The 17636-nt window shown below is 46.4% G+C and overlaps 1 protein-coding gene across 3 annotated transcripts in view; it reads right to left on the reverse strand.

Moving 5' to 3' along the window:
- Positions 1–17636, reverse strand: part of ETS1 (ETS proto-oncogene 1, transcription factor) — a 116395-nt gene that overhangs the window by 9693 nt on the left and 89066 nt on the right. For all 3 annotated transcript variants that reach the window (XM_035009280.1, XM_035009281.1, XM_035009282.1), the window contains one exon: positions 13043–13303. In XM_035009280.1, the coding sequence (XP_034865171.1) occupies positions 13043–13303 (261 nt within the window). The remainder of the gene's footprint in view (positions 1–13042; positions 13304–17636) is intronic.

Genomic DNA, 17636 nt, shown 5'->3' on the forward strand with positions numbered 1-17636 from the left:
CAACAGAGGGGTCCCTGTTAGAAGGGAGTCTCTCTCCCAAGAAGTGAAGGAGGGAGGGCACCCCCCACCCTACCCCCCCAACACACACACACACTCGGGCTGGGCCTGCACACCCCTGCTGACTGCTCCCTCCAACTCCCTCGCTGGCTACAGCGGGGGGATTTCCTCTGACTGCTTTGTTCTTCTCAGCTTCTGGGTAAGAGGAGGGTTCTTAGTACAACGCTGACAGTCCTGATTTGAAGAACACGACAGAGCCTTAGAAGCAGAAGTATCAGGTGGGGACCCTCAAGGCACTTGAGATCCAAGGTGTCAGTCTCATTTTTTTTTTTTAAAGACAAAGCTTCAGGTAAATTCCTACTCATCCGGGTGATGTTTCAAGCCCCTTCTCCTTGTCTAGGACCTGGAAGGCCCACCAATCTATCTGGATGAGAGCTGGGTCTGAGAAATCCCCTGTAGTTTTGCTGCTGTGGCTGGTAGTGTTCCCTTACTCTGGAGTCTAAGTGAACAAGTTCAATATACAGCAACGGGCGAGGACAAAATCTTAGTAAGATTCTCCTGGGAATCATCCTTTCCACTTGGCAATCTGTCAGTATCTTCTCATTTTCTAGTCCATGGCCACGGACTCACTGCTGGTGAACGGGGAGCAGGGCTGGACTGCAGTTTTTCCTTTTCCTTTCAGCTGCAAGTCCTCACCCCGTCATCTGTGCCCCAGCATGAGGCTAACAGAGCAGAGCTGATTTCCATGCAGACAGAGGTCAGCACGCGGCAGTCATGCTCTCCGGTAGCCTTCTATTATGGGTTTGCTTATACCGAGACCAAGCCTGATGGTCTGTCTGCTCTGTGCCCATCTCTCTCTCGTCACGAGGATATACGCTCTCAGGGCAGAGACGGTGTTTTCTCCACTGGTGTAATGCAAAGCGAGATGGTGCCTCACCAACAAATACCAACAATCAAAAAGCGCCTTGTTGTTGAAGGAGCTGTGTGTTCCCTGTGCACACGGACTGCATCTTAGTGACCCTTCTTTTCTCGGCAGGTGTGGGGTTTCGGACAAGTGCTCAATATACATTTTCTGGCTCATGCTGTTGACACACTGGTCCCCTGCAGGAAGGTGTCAGGATCGGAAAGCCTACCCCAGCTGCTTCTCTCTATTAAACCCTATCTGGGACTAATCAACATGAGTGACTCCCAGGCTGTTGGATCAACATGTTCCCCAAAATAGAAACGCCCACACGGCCTGTCCTTTGGGGATTCATTTGCTACTTTGAGAAGTTAATCTCTTCAGCTTGACTCTAAAAGTCAAATTAAATACCTCAGGGCGGGCAAGACACCACATTTATTTTAACCTATGAAACTCTCATGGTTGGTCACCCTTGCAACAGGGCAGACTCTGCCTTAAGAGCACACATCTGGCAGGTGGTCCTAAACCAGAGGAACGGGCCTTGACTGGCCCCTCCCTTCCCCCCAGGTGTCTCTACCCACAGCCAAACGATGATGGCAAAAACAGAACACGCGAATCCTGAAATGACCCATCTGTTCACAAATCTATCTTCCTTCTCCTGCCACTGTAAAGGTGCCCACTGCGGCTGGTACAGAGGGTGACCCCGGAGTCTACTAAGCATCACACCCTTCCTGTCAACCCCCTTCTAAACCAAAAGATGGCCAAACCAATGTCCACTAAGTCCTTAAGAAATGAAGTTGAATGACAAACAGCAAACATCCTGACAATGTCTTGCCCTCCTGCTCCTGACCGTTTCTTGCCCTCTGGACCAAACCCAACCTGAAGCTACGGACATCTTCCGCCTGAGGATGAATAACTCTTGGATGGTTTGGCCACTGAAGCACTGGGAAGATTGTTAAAAGAGAAGGAAGGGCAGAGACTGCTTGATATTTTGGCGTGGGGTTATGTCTGTAGGTACCTTCTCCCCACTTCTTCTGAGTGATGCCCATCCTTTGCCCCCCCTTCAACCCAATCTCCTCTCATCTCCAACACGATCTAAATATGGTACATTCCATAACCAACAATGTCTTGGTTCAACGAATCACATATTCTATCAGTAAGCTCCTATATCAATGGCTAATAACTCAAGGGCAGCAGGTGGGGATATAGGTTCTAATAATTCAACATACAACCACGAAGAACACTATCTGACAGGTGCTTGAAAAACACACTCCATGAATGTAATGGACAATAACTTCATGAACTTGCATTTATTTACTGATGAAAGAGCCAGTAGCTAACAATGGAAGCAAGTCAGGAAACAGCTCTCAAATCATGTAAATCCAGCCTTTGATGTCAAGTCCGTGTCCCTGGCACATTAGACCAAAAGAAAGGAGAAAGAATTTCAAAAAAAATTTAAAACAAACAAACGTGTCAGGCAGTGGAAAACTGAGAGATGAGAGCAGACAGTACCCTAAGAAATTTTAAAAATATATATGCCCAAGGAACGCCCCAAGTGGGGAGGTCAAGCGTCCAGCACTTTGCGCCCACCTCCTCCCTGATTCACTGCACAATCTTACGTGACAAATTTAACCTCTCTGGGCTTTAGTTTTCCCATCCCTAAAATGGAAATAGTTATCTCTGCTCCTCCGTACTTTATAGAGATGTCAACTGAGTCCCTGTTATTAAAAAATATATAAATATAAATTTAAATATATATACACACACACGTATATACAGAGGCGACCACAGCGTCGAACATTTTGGGAATAATCTAAAATACGACAGTGGGCTTGAACAGAATAATGAAGCAACAGAAAATGTACTTTTAAAAGCAGACTTTTCAAAGAAAGACAAGCAAAAAGGATGAAATTTTTAAAAACTAAACACAGCAAAAGCACTAGATAAAACTCAATTATTCTTCCAAGAATTAAATTGGCCCTTTACATGGCAACTTTGGAAAAGGATAAAGTTGCAGTCTCCAAGAAAGGCTAAAGTATATAAATGTGACCTTTTAAAAAAATACCATACATGAGAACAACCAGTGCGGATCTGTTAAAGTTCGGGATAACTCTGTGCAGTTCTTGCTCTGATTCAAAGTAGGTGCGCACAAAAAAGAACAGATGCAAACTGCTTTGCAAGTGAAAGTATCATAGACATTTACGGTTTGGGGAAATCTTCGCCACAGACAGACTTAGATCCTCTTTCCCCCAATGTGCTTTCCTCCCTAATCATTTATGCTCCTCACAAAACACACTCCACTTAATTATTATGTAGGGCTGACCCAGGAATTCAGCAGCATTGCCCGCAAATGTCGGGCCTAGAGTTTGGGCCTAGAGACAGATCCCACAGCGTGAACTGAAGATAAAGCGTTAAAGTCCTGTCCGGCTAATCAATGTCCAAGACAGACCGGGCCACAAGCTCAGGTGGCAGGCCCCGGGTTGGCCGGGCTGCCCCACCTGGAACAGATGTAAGTGAGGCTCGCCAGCCCGTCTGTCTTGGCCCCGAGAACAAAACAGTTACACGCTCTAGCGTGTGGAGGAAAGACCCTTGTTTTTGCCTGGGCTCCTTGCACCTGCACGTGTTCAAGTACACCTGTGTGGGGGTGGAAGGAGAAAGGAGGCTGGTCTTCTCTTAAAGGGGCAGCCTATATTCAAATGCAGCCAGCTCTTCCCTCCAAACCCAAGGACTTTGTCTAACCATGCTCAACCTACCACTCAGACACAGACTCGGATCGAGAGCTAGGGAAGCTCAAGTCAGGAAGTGGGTTCTTATAGAGCTTTTCCTCCTGATGTCTTCTAGGTAACTGACTGTTTTCAGAAGTCACCAGAAATGGGTTAGGTTTGGATTTGAGGGTACGGGGTAAGAATTTTGTTAGAAAACAAAGAAATGCTTCTTCAAACCAATGCAAATGTCAAAAGACAATGCCTCCCCATGATGTATCGAGGGAACAGGAAGAAAGAAAGGTACGTTCGCTGATTCGGATTGAAAGATGAACTTGAGGCATCTGCAGCCCATAGTTCGTGGGCTGAGTGCAATCTCTGGAATTTATTTTACCCTAACAGCATAGCTGCCCCTGCATATCAAGGATGAGAGAAATGACTAGCGAAGTCTGTTAGAAGTCTTGGGGAGGTGAGCTACATCTCAAGTGGTCATTGGGACACTGAAGTTTTCAAACCTTCATCCAGAAAATAATTTCTGAGCAGCGCCCCCCTCCAAATGTAAGGCGTGGTAGCCAGATTGGGTTGGATGACAAATAGAACGTGAATGACGGAGAGGAGGCAGCCGAAGAAACACGTTTTGTTTCACCGTCGTGTGAAGAGCTGAGAGTGTCCTACCTACGCCTCGCTTTTAAAGAAGAAAGGACCGAGAACCTAGGCTTGAGGGGCCTGCACAAGAAACTGCACCCACCTCGGCTCTGAATGTCAAACACCTCCTCAGCGCTGCGCCCTGTGGGCACCTCTCCAGCGAAGAGCCTCCTGGCCTCCCGTCAAAGTTCAAACTTTCACATTCACTCACTTCAGGAGAACTTTCACTCTTGTGATTCTCAGGGAGAGGTGAGTCACACAGAAGACAATGCCATTTGCTTTGTTACAGTTAGCAATATGCATGGAGCGCCGAAGCCTAGGGAGGGCCACCGAGGGAGAGCATCGGGACCGGGGTCGTGAGCCCTGCTGTGCACCTAGCCAGACAGAACAACCATGCTGGCCTATCGGACAATGCACATTCATCAGTCAGGTGCGGTGTGGCGGTTACCCGAGCGGCGGCAGCCATGACAAGGGGCGACGGAGACCTCCCGCCGCAGGAGGAGGGGACTCGAGCTCCTCCAGTGGGCAGTGCCAACCTGAGGGTTCCCCAGGAGCCTGGCCAAACCTTTCTTAGAACCGAGCTGCAGATAGAGGCTCTTCTCTATCCAGATCCTCCTTCCCTCTCTCCTTTTCCAGGTGACAGACCTGCAGCATGGTCGAAAGGCTCCCCCACCTTCCCTGGCCGTCCCCCCCTTTGTCCTTTATAGATCTCCCTCATACCCCAATACATGTCTTGCGAGTCTAACCATGTCTTGCCATCTACGTCTTAGCAGACCCCAAACAACACACTAACAAGTGACTGTTTTCCCACTAATTGTCTGATGTTGTGAAAAACTTCGAAGGGCATCTTCCTTGTGGTTCTCTGTTTGACTTCGGGCTAGACCTCTTTACCTATCTGAACCTTGATTCCCTCATTTGTACAGTAAGAATAACTGAAGCTACCTCGTGGGGTTGTCAGTGATAGCTATAAAAAAAGAAAGGTAATGTACATGAAAGAGGCTAGGACTCAGCAGGAGCTTAATACACATGTGGGTTGAGCTGGATAGCTGAATACACATGACCTGATCAAATATGAAATATCTTCTGGGCCCTACGTCACTGCCACCGATTACTGGAATTCTCTAAATGAAATACACTGTCCCCTGACCTCAAGGAATATAAATATAGAACTATAGTGGAGGGGCGCCTGGGTGGCCCAGTCGGTTAAACATCTGCCTTCAGCTCAGGTCATGATCCCAGGGTCCTGAGATCGAGCCTGGCGTCACGCTCCCTGCTCAGTGGGGAGTCTGCTTGTCCCTCTGCCTCTGCCCCTCCCTCCTTCCTGTGCACGCTCTCGCTCTCAAATAAATAAATAAATAAATAAATAAAATCTTTAAAAAAAAGAGAATTATATTGGAAAGACGGAGGCTGGAGGATAATATGGAACCGTAGTACGCGCTACGTGCCCAGCAAGGGTGGTGGGTGCTTTCCACAACCTATCCCCTCAATTCTCACAACAACCCTCTAAGATAGTAACTACTATTATTAGCATCTTGCAGATGAGAATCCTGAGGCACAGGGATGCTAGCCTGGCTGAAGTCACACGTGGCCCGCGGCAAAGCCGGGCCACATTCAGGCTGCCTGGCTCCCAAGTCCGGCTCTTCACGCCTACAGGAAACTACCCAGGGCTTCCACAGCCTGACAAGGCCTCCCTCTCGGGTGTTTGACCAGGACTGAAAAGAGAAGGCAGACCCTCCAAGCAGCGGGCCGCACATGAAGGCTGCCATTGGGAAGATAGGGAGAGAACAGATTTCCTTGAACAGAGTCTCTGCCGAGGAACGAGTGAGTGCACTGTTCAAGCTCCAGAGCAGTGAAGACCATCCAAAGAAAAGAGAAAGATGCCAAGGGGCACCAGCAGGAATATGTCTGGCAGGACCTTTCCCAACAGAAGCTGCTGGGAGTTTCCAGGGCCTGTTGGTTAAGGGCAACAAGGTATGGAGGCCTCAGCAGCACCAGGGCTGAATTTTGCTCAGTGGAAACATTTTACTTCAAAGACAAAAAAGGTGGAGCCTCAAACTGGAGTCAGAGCTGAATTCCAGAACAGTCACCACCCAATTCCATCATATGTAGTTAGATTATGTTAAAGAAACAGTGACCCACAAAATGTGAGACTTCGGGACACCTCTGAAACAGGCAGGGGGCTGTCCCCAGAAGAGAGGGGTCGCCTGCGAGTTTCCTGCAATCCCAAACCCAGCCTCGGATCACTGGAAACAGCATCAGGGACTGAAGCACATTTTGTGAAGTAGAAATGGGCAGAGACGGCTGGCAAGGTGTTGCTGTAACTGAATCAAGACAAGGAGGTGGTTCAGTTAGCTGGGGTCCTCATAAACACCTGGCAGAAAAGGAGAACCTCCCTTTCCACATTTTTTAAAAGACATTTAGAAAAAAAAAAAAATTAGCAGGGAGGCCGAATCCTGCCACCTTGTGATCTTTTTCCACTTGTGGCCAATCAAGAGGCAGAGCAGTGAAAGTGCTCTCTGGGCCACGGAAAGGGACTTCTCCTCTCATCCAGTTCAAATTTCCCAAGGGGTTTCCCTCTCCCATGCTCCAAAGTATTCTCCCATCCGTCCCATAACTGAGCATCACATTAACCCATTACTCCAGGGAGATGCCCCCCAACCATTCCATGCACCGCCCAGGACCCACCGCCAAACACAGCACAGAGAATGGGAATCCCGCCCCGCTTCTAAGATGCTGGCTGGCAGCAAGGTCCCATTTAGGCCAAAGGGGTCTGCCTGGCTTTCTGCAACCTGCTAATCGCAGGGCCTCTGAGCCAGAAAGGGGAGACATTCTCTGTTGCTGCCTTTCTCATTTCTAAGCTCTTTTCCTCCATTCCATCCAGGCACTGCCCAAGGATACCCTACAGCGATAGTGTGGCAGCCCCCGGCCATCTCCAGCTTTGCCTGCCCCAAGAACCTCAGGGCCCCTGGAAAAGACAGCTCCTGCCCCAAGAGAGTTCTATATTCCTGTCAACAAGCTGTCTCTTGGGGCGCCTGGGTGGCTCAGTCAGTTAAGCGTCTGCCTTCGGCTCGGGTCATGATCCCAGGGTGCTGGAATGGAGCCCTGCCTCAGGCTCTCTGCTTGGCACAGAGCCTGCTTCTCTCTCTCCTTCTATCCCTCCGCTGGCTTGTGCTCTCTTGCTCTCTCTGTCAAATAAATAAATAAAATCTTAAAAAAAACAAGTTGTCTCTTCTTCAATTCACACTGTCTTAAACTGATAGTACACAGACATATTCCAGAGCTTGGGTTGGGTCATCATCCCTCCCCCGCCCCCAAATTAGACAGCTCTATGCTATTCCTAATAACATACCCACCTGGGTTTAGAATTTCAGAACTCTTCTGCACAAATCCACGCTGCACTATGAACTGCTTTGGTGACCCCTCTCAGATCCTTTCCTTATCAGTAACTGAGGCTCATACCAAAAGCTTCCTCAGTTATTTGTACCTGAGTACCTTGAGATTATTTTGCAATCCAGTTTTCCTTCAGAAAACTGTGATTTCAGGTAACGCTGCCAAATCTCAGGTTTCATTCTGAATTGAAGGGCTTTGAAACACTTCCTTTGCAATGAAGTTATTTATTTTCAAAAACATGTTTTAGCAGTCGCTTTGGGTTACTGAACGCTAAAACTTCACTACAAGCCAGAGCTCCAAGGTTCTGGGCTTGGCCTAGGGACTTTCTTATTGTGTGACTTGAGACTGGTTCTAGACCCACTTATGACATGGCAAGAAGATTTCTTTCAGGCCAGAAGCAATTTGAGAGAACCTACGGGGAATGCATGGGGCTTCTTTTTCTACAAGACTGTGTGTGATGTTTCACACAAAAATATTTGAAAGTTGAATTCCAGATAGTCCCAAATTTAGCCAGAAGGAAAATGAGGAACTGCATTTTCACAAATCTGCACAGCACTAGAAGAATCTTGTGACAGTTAATGAGTGGCTTTGGGTTTAGCCTTTTTCAGGCTTCAGGATAAAAAAAAAACCCTAGCCACCTCATTCACAATTTTGCAACCGTGGGTGGGGACATACCCAGGCAATAGAATTACGACCAGGCCGGCTCAGGAACAGGTGCAGAAGTGCTAGGAACAGATGCCTTATCTGTGGCAATGCCTTATCTGTCTGGCAATCTGGAATGAAGTTCGACGACGGTGACTTATAGGCCAATAACTCCAGACTGAAGCCAAAGGCTAGCACTATGTCCTACACACCGCTAACCCATATACACACAGTGCTAATTGGTAACAAGCGGGACACAAGGCCCCTAATCTACTGTATGGAAGCAACTGAGATAAGCAATGAGTATCCTCATTCCTTAACATGGAGAAAGATTTCATAGTCGAGTGAGACATCTGGCACTTAAGATTCAATTCATGAGCTACTTCTTTGCACATGGCAATTATCTGGTCTTGAATAAGTCACTTTTTGTGCATCAGTTTTATCATCCATAAAATGGGGCTGGAAGAGGAGAGAATACCAGTTGACAAATCAGTATATTCTTCTATAGCTACTGCAGCTGAAAAAAAGAAATCAGAGATCCCTACATTTTTCAGGGATCTGGAAAGCATACTGCTTAGGTCTATTAAATAGATAGAAAACACTGGGCCACTTCTCTTGGATTGTTTTGTAATTAGATGGGGTTCATAATGTATCTTCAAACAAGAGAAAATGGAGCTTTCTGATTGTATCAGTTTGATAACCGTAAGCAGTTCACAGTAAGGTAAGAAGGTACATTTTGGCGGAAGCCAGCATTGCATTTGATGTATTCTTAACTCAGCTCACAGGCAGGCTTTCAAGCCATGTTATCTGCCCCCACATCTTGACCTAATTTAACAAGTTGCCATGGGAGCCCAGTGAAGGTTGATGCAATTTTCTTATCTTCGGAGGAAGAATGTAACTGTGCAAGAGAATGTGAAAATTCAGTTTCTAACTGATTTCCACACGTACAGTGCAGTAACTAAGACATCATATGAAGAAGTGAAATGTATTCCTTTGAAGGTATATAGACAAAGGCCCCCCGTGTGTAATGGCAAGGAAATGACTCTCTTCCCGGCTTGAAGGATCCATGCATACACACTGTAGTTCAGGCCAAATAATGGTAATACAAAGGTACCACTGCTCCTACCATGTGGCCACACATACTCTGGAGTATTCGGATTTTAAGGGAATTAACAAAAAGGAGGCAGAACTTGAGACAGAAAATAGGTCTAATTTTTATAAGAAATAAAAAGTTTGCCAACATTCATACAATGCTTTCCACTTTCCAAAGCACTTTTCCAAACTTCAGCTCATCTTAACATGTCTGTGTAAGGTCAGAGCCCCATCTCTAGGAATCCCAGGCACCGCATGCTCCCAGGCTGGTGGAGAGGGCTGCATAGGATGTTCCATCCCTACCCCCACTCCCTAGGATATACCTGGAATGATAAGGGACCACAGTGAACGTGCAAGGGCAAAGGAACCACCACGTAGAATTAGTTTACAGTGTGGACAGATGTTCAACAGGCACTGAGCCCAGGGAAAACGTCACCAAAATTTGGGCTGCCCCCCACGTGCCTCACAAATCCTGAGCTTCATTCAGACCACAGCATGAAGAAAATCCAGTCCAAGTCTAAGGACAATTATAATATCTTGAATTCGACAAGATAATGAACCCCCAAGGGCAACTGGCCCTTATCTGCACTCAACATGTGCTCAGAAACATTTGCTGAAACAATGGATTGGTTATAACTGAGCTCCCCGCACCCCATGTCTAGTACAATGTCTAGCACTCATTTGTTTAATTAATTGATTTAGTTAAATTACATTCTCACAGATCTCCCACCACCAAGATAAGGATGAACACTTCCACTTCACTAAAAGTAGAAAAAGGTACAAGGTAAATTTGCCTAAATCACACAGTGTGCTAGAGCTGGGGGGGTGGGGGGGTGGCCCAGGGGACTTCTGTTTTCTGGGCTATTGTTCTTACCACCATCTGAGACGGTGTGAAAAGTTACATCCCCAGGGTCAGAGAGCAACACTGGATGGTGAGATGCTTAAAACGTGCTTTTTAGGGCGCCTGGGTGGCTCGCTTGGTTAAGCGACTGCCTTCAGCTCAGGTCATGATCCTGGAGTCCCTGGATCAAGTCCCGCATCGGGCTCCCTGCTCAGCAAGGAGCCTGCTTCTCCCTCTTACCCTCCCCCCTCTCATGTGCTCTCTCTCTCTCATTCTCTCTGTCTCAAATAAATAAATAAAATCTTTTAAAAAAAACAAAAAACGTGCTTTTTAATATAAGGGACTACTTTAGTCTTTGAGGCCTTTAACTGAGTCACCTGTCCTTTTCTTCCACTCACTAAATGTTTTATTCCCTTAGAGAGACAGAGAGACAGAAAGAGACAGAGAGACAGAGGGAGGGAGGGAGAGAGGGAGGGGGGAAGGAGGAGGGAGGGAGGGGGGAGAGGAGGGAGAAAATGAAAGCACCTTTTAAAAACAACCCATCTAGATAAGGGGTGACATCCACTGTAACTCAGACCTCTAGGACATACCTATATTTGTGCTGAAAGAACTTTCTGGGGCTCTTATCTGTTTGGCTCTGAGTCTGGATTGCCAGAGAAGACTCGGGTAGCACACTGGTGTTGGCTATCTTGACGGCAGTTCATGTCTCTAATTTGTATTTCATATTCGTCCCTAGTTCTTAGAATTTCTGATTCATCCCTGTCTCGCCCTGAAACTGGGACACTTGGAAAGATTCCCCAACTCTCAGATAATTCTTTCAAGGACCAAGATCATCTAAGTCAAAATGCTTTAAGTCACTCTTATAGACTCTTAGCTCTGTAGGCTTCTCCCACATAGAAAATGCAGTAACTAATACATGTCACACTTTCAGAGGGGTTTCTATCTGAGGTGGAGACCAGGCTTTTACCCTTCTCAGAAACTTCTAGATCTTCTGCAGTGTAGCCAGGGATCCTTACCAGAATCTTATCCCATGAAGGTTGACCTCAACCATAAGGCTTTCTTTGGCCATAACCCAGACTTTAGAACTTAAAGTCAGTTTACTCAGTCTCATTATCCACAAAACCACCCTAAGTAGCAAACTTTTCATTATGATGTACCTAGCTAAGAGAGAATGATGCCACGAGGGAAGAACAATGATTGTGGATGCCGGTGGTTATAGGGAACATGATACCAGAGAGAATACGGAAATACTTCCAATAAGGACAAAGCAATTTGAGGACTTGGTGGAAACTGCAGACGAGCTGGCCTTTACCCACGGCAAATGGCAGAGCACCACGAGAACAGAACCAAGCACAACCAGTTAAGAGACGCCGCCACCTACAAAGCCCACAGAGTCATGCTGGAGGCTCCTTGGCCTTTCCTTTCTCCCCCTGATTAAGCTGCACTTCTCCCCTCCTTCATCAGTATCCAACTGGAGTCCAGGGCTTAAAATACCTAGGAGCTAAAGCTACAGGAGCCAGGATGGACTCTTGCACATCTTGAAAGAGACTGAACTTGCCTTTCCTTATTCCAGATGTCCTTAATGGAAAGGGGAGACTTCTCTAACAGTTTGCTGTCCAGAGATGGGGGAGGATTCCCTTGAAAATCAGCACGTTCCCACACACTAGTGACGTTTAAGCAAAGACTATGGGAGGTTCCAGTAGAAAGAACGGGGTAGGGGACCTTTACGTGCCTTTCTGGGTCCTGACTCTCTATAGAGACCTTGTTGCTACCTCAAAACACAGACGTAATTCCTGAGCCCCTCTTCATGCAGTGCACTGCCCTAGGAGCTATGTGGGATGCAGCATAAAAGGCACACTCCTGATCTCTGAAGGAGCAATTTCTCCAAGCTTTTGAGCTGTTCTCAAAGCTCAGCTGGCTTTCCTAGTAAAATCTTGAGACTTCCCTGACACAAGAATAAGGACCAAGCACACTCTTAAGATCGGACAGGTACCTCCCTGGAAACACAGGTAGGACTGGTTGCCTCCATCCACACAAAGGGTACCCACATGTCAACCTGTCCAGGGTGGGGTCAATTAGAAGAGAGTAGTGGCCTACACCACAGCCAAGTAATCAAAGCTTAAAATAAGCTCCACTCACGACACAATTCCTAATTCTTAGAGAACACTATAACCCTACAGAAAGCATCTGATAGTCAACCCATGAATGCTCCTTGGACATTTCTCAGATACACTCGTCACATGTCTCCAAGTTTAAGCTGCACCCATGCGAACAGCTCATTCAGACAATGAATTGTTTTATTAGCAGATTCTCAGTCAAAGCCTAAGCTCTCAACATACATCTTCCTTTCCCTATGCTCTTTCTTCATTCACCACCGCTAGAACTTTCACTCCTAGAAGAAAATCAATAATAAAGCTAAGTTAGAAAAAAACAAAACAAAACAGGTTTCCTACAGAGGCCAGGATCTGGACAGAGTACAATGTGACTAAGGCCCTTTTCCCATTTGAACAGCTAGCCTAATGAGAATTCTACTACAGAAGAATCTAGAGTATAAGCCATTCAGTGATGCCCTTGAGAGAGAAGGGGTTCCTACCACTCTTGGAAATGATCCCCTGGGATAGAATGATATTGTTTACTTCCAAAAACTGATGGCCAGTCACAAACAGAGTGGTGTGAGAGACTGCCCAGACCTCCTAGAATCTTCTTCTCCCCACTCCTCCAAAAAAGAAAGAGGCTGACTTCAGTCTCTAGGAATATGCGCATGGTGCCTTCTAGAGCCCACCCATGGCGACAAGCACAGAGAGGCTGCTGAGGTAGGGGCAGGGCGCCTACCTGTGTAGCCAGCCAGGGCTGCAGCAGGAATGACAGGCTTGTCCTTGTTGAGGTCAGCACGGTCACGCACATAGTCCTTGAAGGTGCCCTTGGGCTTGTGGTTGGGCAGGGCGGCTGGATAGTCCTCTGAGTCGAAGCTGTCATAGGAGGGGACGCGCTGCAGGCTGTTGAAAGATGACTGGCTGCTCCAGGACTGGGTGAGGCGGTCACAACTATCGTAGCTCTCCACGCTCTCAAAAGAGTCCTGGCCCCCGAGCTTACCTGGAGGTAAAGGAGGTAGGAAGAGGGCAGGGGAGGAGGGATTGGGAAAAGACAACTGTAAAAACCCTCTTTGTGAGGACGGATTGCTACTCAGACCTGCAGGAGGGATGGAAGAAGAGGCCAGCGGAAACGGAAGCTCAGGGCTTTACTCTGGGGAAGGGAAGCAATCCGAGGGCCCACTGCCACTGTGTTGTCTTGTGTTACAGGCCTAGGACAGAGATTCCTTGCATGCTGGCTCATACTGTCAGAGGGAGACAGCAGGGTTTGGGGCCTCAAGATTCCTAGAGCCGGAAATCCAAAAGTGGAGAATCACACTTGAGATTACGGAATTTCTGGCTGACGTATTAGACTCAATGAAGAGATGAAGAAATCGCAGCAGTGTGAGGCTCAACTCCCTATTCCCACTCAGGCCAATGAGATGATTTCAAAAGGCCCAATCTGGCAAAATATTTTGGTCATAAGAAAAAATATTCCATTAGGCTAAGAGCAGATTGAACTTCCTTGACCTTGGAACTTGTGTTATTTTTTAGCATTTTTTTCCAAATACTATTTTAAAATGAATTATATGCCCTGCCTCCATGCCTTCTCAAATAGAGAAATAAGTAATGAGATGCTTTTTCCAGGAGGTTTAAAAAAAAAAAACAACCACTATAGCTCTTCTAAATAGAAAAATCCATGTTCTTTATCCTCTCCAAGTACAACTTTGTACTTGGAATTTATACTTCAGTGGGGGAGTGTGGGCAATAAAACACAAAGGAGTTGATTAAAGAGTTAAGGTCCATAGCAATGTCAGAAATCCTTTACTCTATGAGTTGCTTAAGGCATTCTTAACTGACCACAAGATCATGCAAGTTCATTAATTTCCCAAACCAGGTTATAAACAGCTGCTACGATTGCATAAGAGCTCCTAGAGAAATTTCCATTGGCAAAAATGCCATGAAAAGGGAGACGAACCCAAAAAATAAATAATTTGGAGGAAAATAAATGTTATCTAAAAGCTGAAAAGCACACAGGAATATTTTCTATGTTCCCCTTTCAGATACTTTTCAGGCAACCTAAATTAAATCACAGGAGACTACATGACCACCTCAGGTCAGCACTGGCCAAGAGGCAAATGGATGTGACAAACGTGTGTGTAGAAATACTAGGTCAACTCTCAATTGTTCAGGGGTGGCTGGTCTACGATAGAGTTTAAAACCCAGAATACGGTTGGCCGAGACAAGCTAATACTGGTGGTTTTCTGGTGTATTCTCCCCTTTGTAATAGTGGGGATTGGCTAAAACAGTGGAATTCAAATATTTAATTATGGTGTCTAAACCAAAATTAAATATACAGTAATTAGGAGGGAAGATACGTTGCTCATAAAATTTAAACAAGCAAGCAAAAAAAATCCAAGATAAAAGGTATTCAGTTAAATATATATATTTTTTGTAAAGCCACTGTTGTAAGATTTCCTGAACCTCTTACCCCCCTCCAATACTGCTGTTAACAGAAAGGTAATTATTTATCCACTTAATCTCATTCCTTCCTCGAATCATCCAAAGAAGAGTAATCTCCAGAAGGCAAACTAAGAGCTCCATGGGTTACTGGCACCGCCTACCCCGTCCACTGGCACATCTGTAAGTTTTTTATTATCATAACAAATGAAAGAATCGTCTTTTCCAGAAATTCACATGAAAAGACTCAAGAAAACAGCCTACAACCAGAACGCAAGAGCCTCTTTTTAACAGAACAAGGAAAATTTGCGGCATCTCATAAAAAGGCGTTTGCTTAGACCAGCTACCCATCTTAATGGTCATTCAACTTCTCTGTGAGACAAACACACGAACAGCCTAAGAAAGAGAATTCATCTTTTCGTGGAGAACACCCCAGCAAGTCACCAATACTTTAGGCAGCATTTATACTTCAATCTCTCTGAAACGATTCTCTCGCTATCAGTCACTTTTCTATTTGGAGGGCATGGAGACTGAACTTCCCAAAGCAGGAGAGCTGAGTTTCCAAGGAGCCCCAAGAAGCAAGGGCACTAAACTAGGCCATAACCACCCTCTGGCAGCCTCTCAAACATGAGCCAAATGTAACTCTGTTGAGAGCTGCGGTTTATAGCAGTAGGCTGCTTTCATTTTAGCTCTATTTCACAATCCTGGAGCTGGGAACCTTCATTTACGGGTATTTTCTCCAAAAATGGGTTGGATCCAACTGGATTAGGCACTCAGTTATGCTACTGTGCTCAGGCAGGGAAGCCTGTGTCCTCTAAGACACCCACTGGCCGGCTTCTCTGAACTGTCTCAGAGCAAGGCCTTCCAAAGCCGTCTGACTCCACCAAACAGACCTGAGTGCACGCTACACAGTAGACGGGGTAGCCTCCCCAGCAACGCTCTGGACAGCCTGACACAAAGACAGTACTCAGAGTCCAAAGAAGTGGGACACAGAAGCACTTTGTAACCTATAATGCAGTATAGGGACACTGCGATCATTACTACTAATCATCAACTAGCAGTCATGCTCTCTGTCTAACCGCTCACCGCACGTCCAAGGGCAGGTGTGCGGGACCTCTAAAATGCAAACAGCAGCTGGGAACAACAAGGGCTTCCTCTCCAGTGCCAATGGTCAGTTTGCTCGGAGGGAGGGGGAACGGGGTCAGAGAGAAACATCTCCTGCCCCTCTGCTCAGGTTGCTATCTGGTCCCCAGTCACTGACATGGGTTTGGAAGGATGGTGGGGCCCCAAACCCAGAACCGAGAGAAGGAGAGGGAGAAGGGACGATCACGCAAAAGCAAAGCCAGACGCAATTTAGAAACAAGTTGACGGCAGAGCTCCCCGAGTGACACCGTGCCCGGCCCCAACCCTCAGCCCCGGCCTCATCACGTCTATGCACAGAAAGCCCCAGGAGAAAGAAAGTAGTTTTGTTGCTTTGACTTGCCTGAAAAAAAAAAAAAAGAAAGAAAGAAAAAAGAAAAAAATACACATACATGTGTGTATGTATTTAAATAGACATGCATCCAAAAATAAAAAAGAGAAAGGGGAAGGCAAAACTGGTTCCACCCATCCCCTTCGGTCTGACACACAAACACCCTGGGGCCCTAAGAAGGAAGATTGCAGGTTCAGATTTTGCTAGGGACTTTCCCTCCGCAGGGCCCGCCGCTCTTCCTAGGGCCTGCTGGGAGGAAACGTGAGGCTGAAGCTCGAAGAAGATGACAACGTGGATGGCCCCTGGTGCCTGCAGAGTAATTCTTCAAAGTAAAGATGTCTTTGGGTTCTGCTCTGAGAGACTCAGAGGAGGAGCGCAGGGTCATCCCTGAGCAGAAATCACTACGAGGCCTGCCAAGCCCGACTCCTGAGACCAAATGCCTCAGAGCACCACTCAGATGAGCTTCTCCTGTTCCTCTTCCTGTTCGTAGCTTTTTTCCCCTTTATCCACTGGAAAAGTCTTTTTTTTTTTCAACTCTCTAGAAATCGGCTAGTTCTTCCTCAATGAACAAATCCCTCCTTACAGAGGACTGTACTTCTCTCAGACACAAAACATCTGGACACTTGAGGAGGTGGGCTGCACCTCTGAGCGTTCATGTTCTGATCTTAAATTTGGGTGTACTTCACCTTTTTCCTTTTTTCTTTTTCTTGCTTTATAAAGTCAGCTCTATTTTGAAACATTTACTTCACTGTCAGTGAATATTTTATCATTGTCATAATAGTCATGTCAACAAGAGTACCTCCTTCTGGAAGCCTCTGGCCACCTCTCTCCCTGGTCCTCTAGCTAAATACACACTTTCACCACACTGCTGATGACTGGTTCCAAATAAACCGTTGGTTAACCATCTTGTATCTTCCCAAACCAAAGAAGTCACAGGAGGCTAGAGAGCCCAAGATGAGAAGCAGAGGTCATTCAGATAGCCAGCCCATGTCTGCAGTCTGACACAGGACAATGCTGGGAGGATCGCTAGGCTACATGGGAAGCTAAGGGCTTTCCAGGAAGGTCACCTGAACCATTCTTATCAGATTGTGTCTTCCCCAAGCAAAATGCTCTCACAGAAGATAAATCATACCTTAAAAAACAACCACCTTCAACTAGAGTTATCGTTTCATAAAATATTTTACCCAAATAAGAAATGGGATCGGTCATCACACCAATTCCACCATGGACGCACAGTCTTCGTCATGATGGCGGACTTGGCAACACTTCCATGTTGGAAAGCTCTTAGTATCTAGACATTCTAATGGAAAGGCTGAAACTAAGGCATGCACAGGACCAATAGCAAAGAAAAAAATAATGGGACCTGAAAAACTCACAAAGTCAGGTACTTCTTGGAAACCCAAGAGCTTCTAGAGAAGAAATCTGA

The sequence above is a fragment of the Mirounga leonina genome, unplaced genomic scaffold, assembly GCF_011800145.1.
Source record: "Mirounga leonina isolate KUSES-001 unplaced genomic scaffold, KU_Mleo_1.0 Mir_153, whole genome shotgun sequence".
Classification (NCBI taxonomy): Eukaryota; Metazoa; Chordata; class Mammalia; order Carnivora; family Phocidae; genus Mirounga; species Mirounga leonina.